This window comes from Nothoprocta perdicaria, unplaced genomic scaffold (assembly GCF_003342845.1).
Source record: "Nothoprocta perdicaria isolate Ctin4 unplaced genomic scaffold, notPer1 scaffold_77, whole genome shotgun sequence".
Taxonomy (NCBI): domain Eukaryota; kingdom Metazoa; phylum Chordata; class Aves; order Tinamiformes; family Tinamidae; genus Nothoprocta; species Nothoprocta perdicaria.
Window position 1 is genome coordinate 3,046,706 of NW_020456054.1, and position 1,719 is coordinate 3,048,424.

Consider the following 1,719-nt stretch of genomic DNA (forward strand, 5'->3'; position numbering starts at 1 on the left):
CTCGTTTCCAAACGGGAAAAACGGTCGCCGCGGCGCGGCCCGAGCCCGCACAAAGGCAGCGCGCGGCACCGCCGAAACAATGGCCCCCGCCGGGACAATGGCCCCCGCCGGGACAATGGCCCCGCGCGGGGCCATTGTCCCGGCGGGGGCCATTGTCCCGGCGGGGGCCATTGTCCCGCTCGCTGCAGAGGACCACAAAGACCTGCGCGCTCCCTATACACACACACACATACATATATATATATATATATAACGTGACACGCGAACGCAACATGGTGATGATGAGTGGGGAGGAGGGGGGGGAAGAGGGAGGAAGGATCCAAGTGTGGCCGCGGCTCCCGCTTTTCCTGCGGCTCCCGGCGCGGGCTGCAGCGGCCGACATAGAACAAGGAAGACAATTCTCTACTAACCGTGGTTTTGACTGGCACGTACAGCACTTGCTTCCCTCCTCCAGCACCACCACTGACCTCGTCCGGATGGCCGAGCTGGAAGCCTTTGGATTTGACCCAGAATTTGAATTTGGCGTTGTCCGCGGAGCTCGCCTCGGAGCCGTTGAGGAGCTGCACGATGCGCTCGTATTTCTTGCGGGTCACCGTCTTGGTCTTGCCCGAGTCCCCGTAGGTGCGGAGGCACCAGTCCTGGAAGTGGCGGAACATGTCCCGCTCGCCGCCCTCCATCCTCGCCCCGCGCCTCGCACCTGCTCACCCGGCGCTCATGGAAAAACGCATCCAAGCCCGGAGCCGGAGCGCGAGCGGGTCCCGGCGCTCGCAGATCCCAGATGATTTTTTGTTGTTGTTGTTGTGGTGGTGCCGGGCGGCGGGAGGGGGGAATGGGGGGGGACGGGGAGGGGGATGGGTGGGGGGGTGCAATCAGTTCTCTAGGGTAGCAAAGCTCTCCATTTTCCTTTTTGTTTTAATTATTATTATTTTCTCAGACTGTGCCGGCTCACGGGAGGCAACGCGGGGCTGGCGGAGGCTCCTCGGGTCCTGGCGGCGCACGCGACGGGTCTCCCTGAGGATGGTGCCGGCAGGACCGTCCCGCCGTCCCCGGCAGCGTCTCGCCCGCGGATCCGCGGATCAACCATTAAAATCCCATCCCTCGGCTGAGCGCAGGGCACGGAAAGCATCCGCTCGGGTCCTCCTCCTTCCTTTCCATGGCTCGGCGGCACCCGCGTCCACCCAGGATGGTGCAGGTGGAGGAAAAAAAAAAAGGGGGGGGGGGGGGAGGAAAACCCGGGATAACGGGAAGCGGCGCGGGCGGCCGCTGCCGGCGCCGAAGGGCGCTGCGCTGCTCCCTATTGCGGGCCCGGCTCCGCTCCAGGCATCCCGGCTCCAGGCATCCCGGCTCCGGGCACGGCGGCACCGCGGAGAAACAAAGTTCTTACCTGCTACGGGTTTGGGCTTTCTGATCTGCTTTTTTTTTTTTTTTTTTTTCCGGATAGTTTTTGTTTTTCTCCTAAGCCTAACGCGTCCGATCCGCGTTTAAAGTGTGTGCTTTTATTATCGTGGCTCTTATGATTGGAAACGCTCTGCGGGCGCTTCCCTTCCTCCCGCTCCGTCCCTCTCCGTTTGCGGATGCCTCTGGAGCAGATTCTCATCTATTTATTGACTTAGCGATCCCAGCAGATGCAGGAAAAGGCAAAGGAGGAGGAATCCACGCAGCTCCCGGAGGTGGGAGCCGCGGGCGAGCGCGGCTCGCGGCCGGGCTGCGGGAGCGGCG

General features: G+C 62.5%; 1 protein-coding gene across 3 annotated transcripts in view; it reads right to left on the reverse strand.

Moving 5' to 3' along the window:
* NOL4 (nucleolar protein 4) overlaps positions 1-785 on the reverse strand; it is a 177,495-nt gene extending 176,710 nt beyond the window's left edge. For 2 of the 3 annotated variants that reach the window (XM_026051610.1, XM_026051608.1), the window contains exon 1: positions 411-785. In XM_026051610.1, the coding sequence (XP_025907395.1) occupies positions 411-677 (267 nt within the window). In that variant the 5' untranslated portion in view covers positions 678-785. The remainder of the gene's footprint in view (positions 1-410) is intronic. The other variant, XM_026051609.1, reaches the window with a different exon arrangement.
* Positions 786-1,719: the final 934 nt, after the last annotated feature.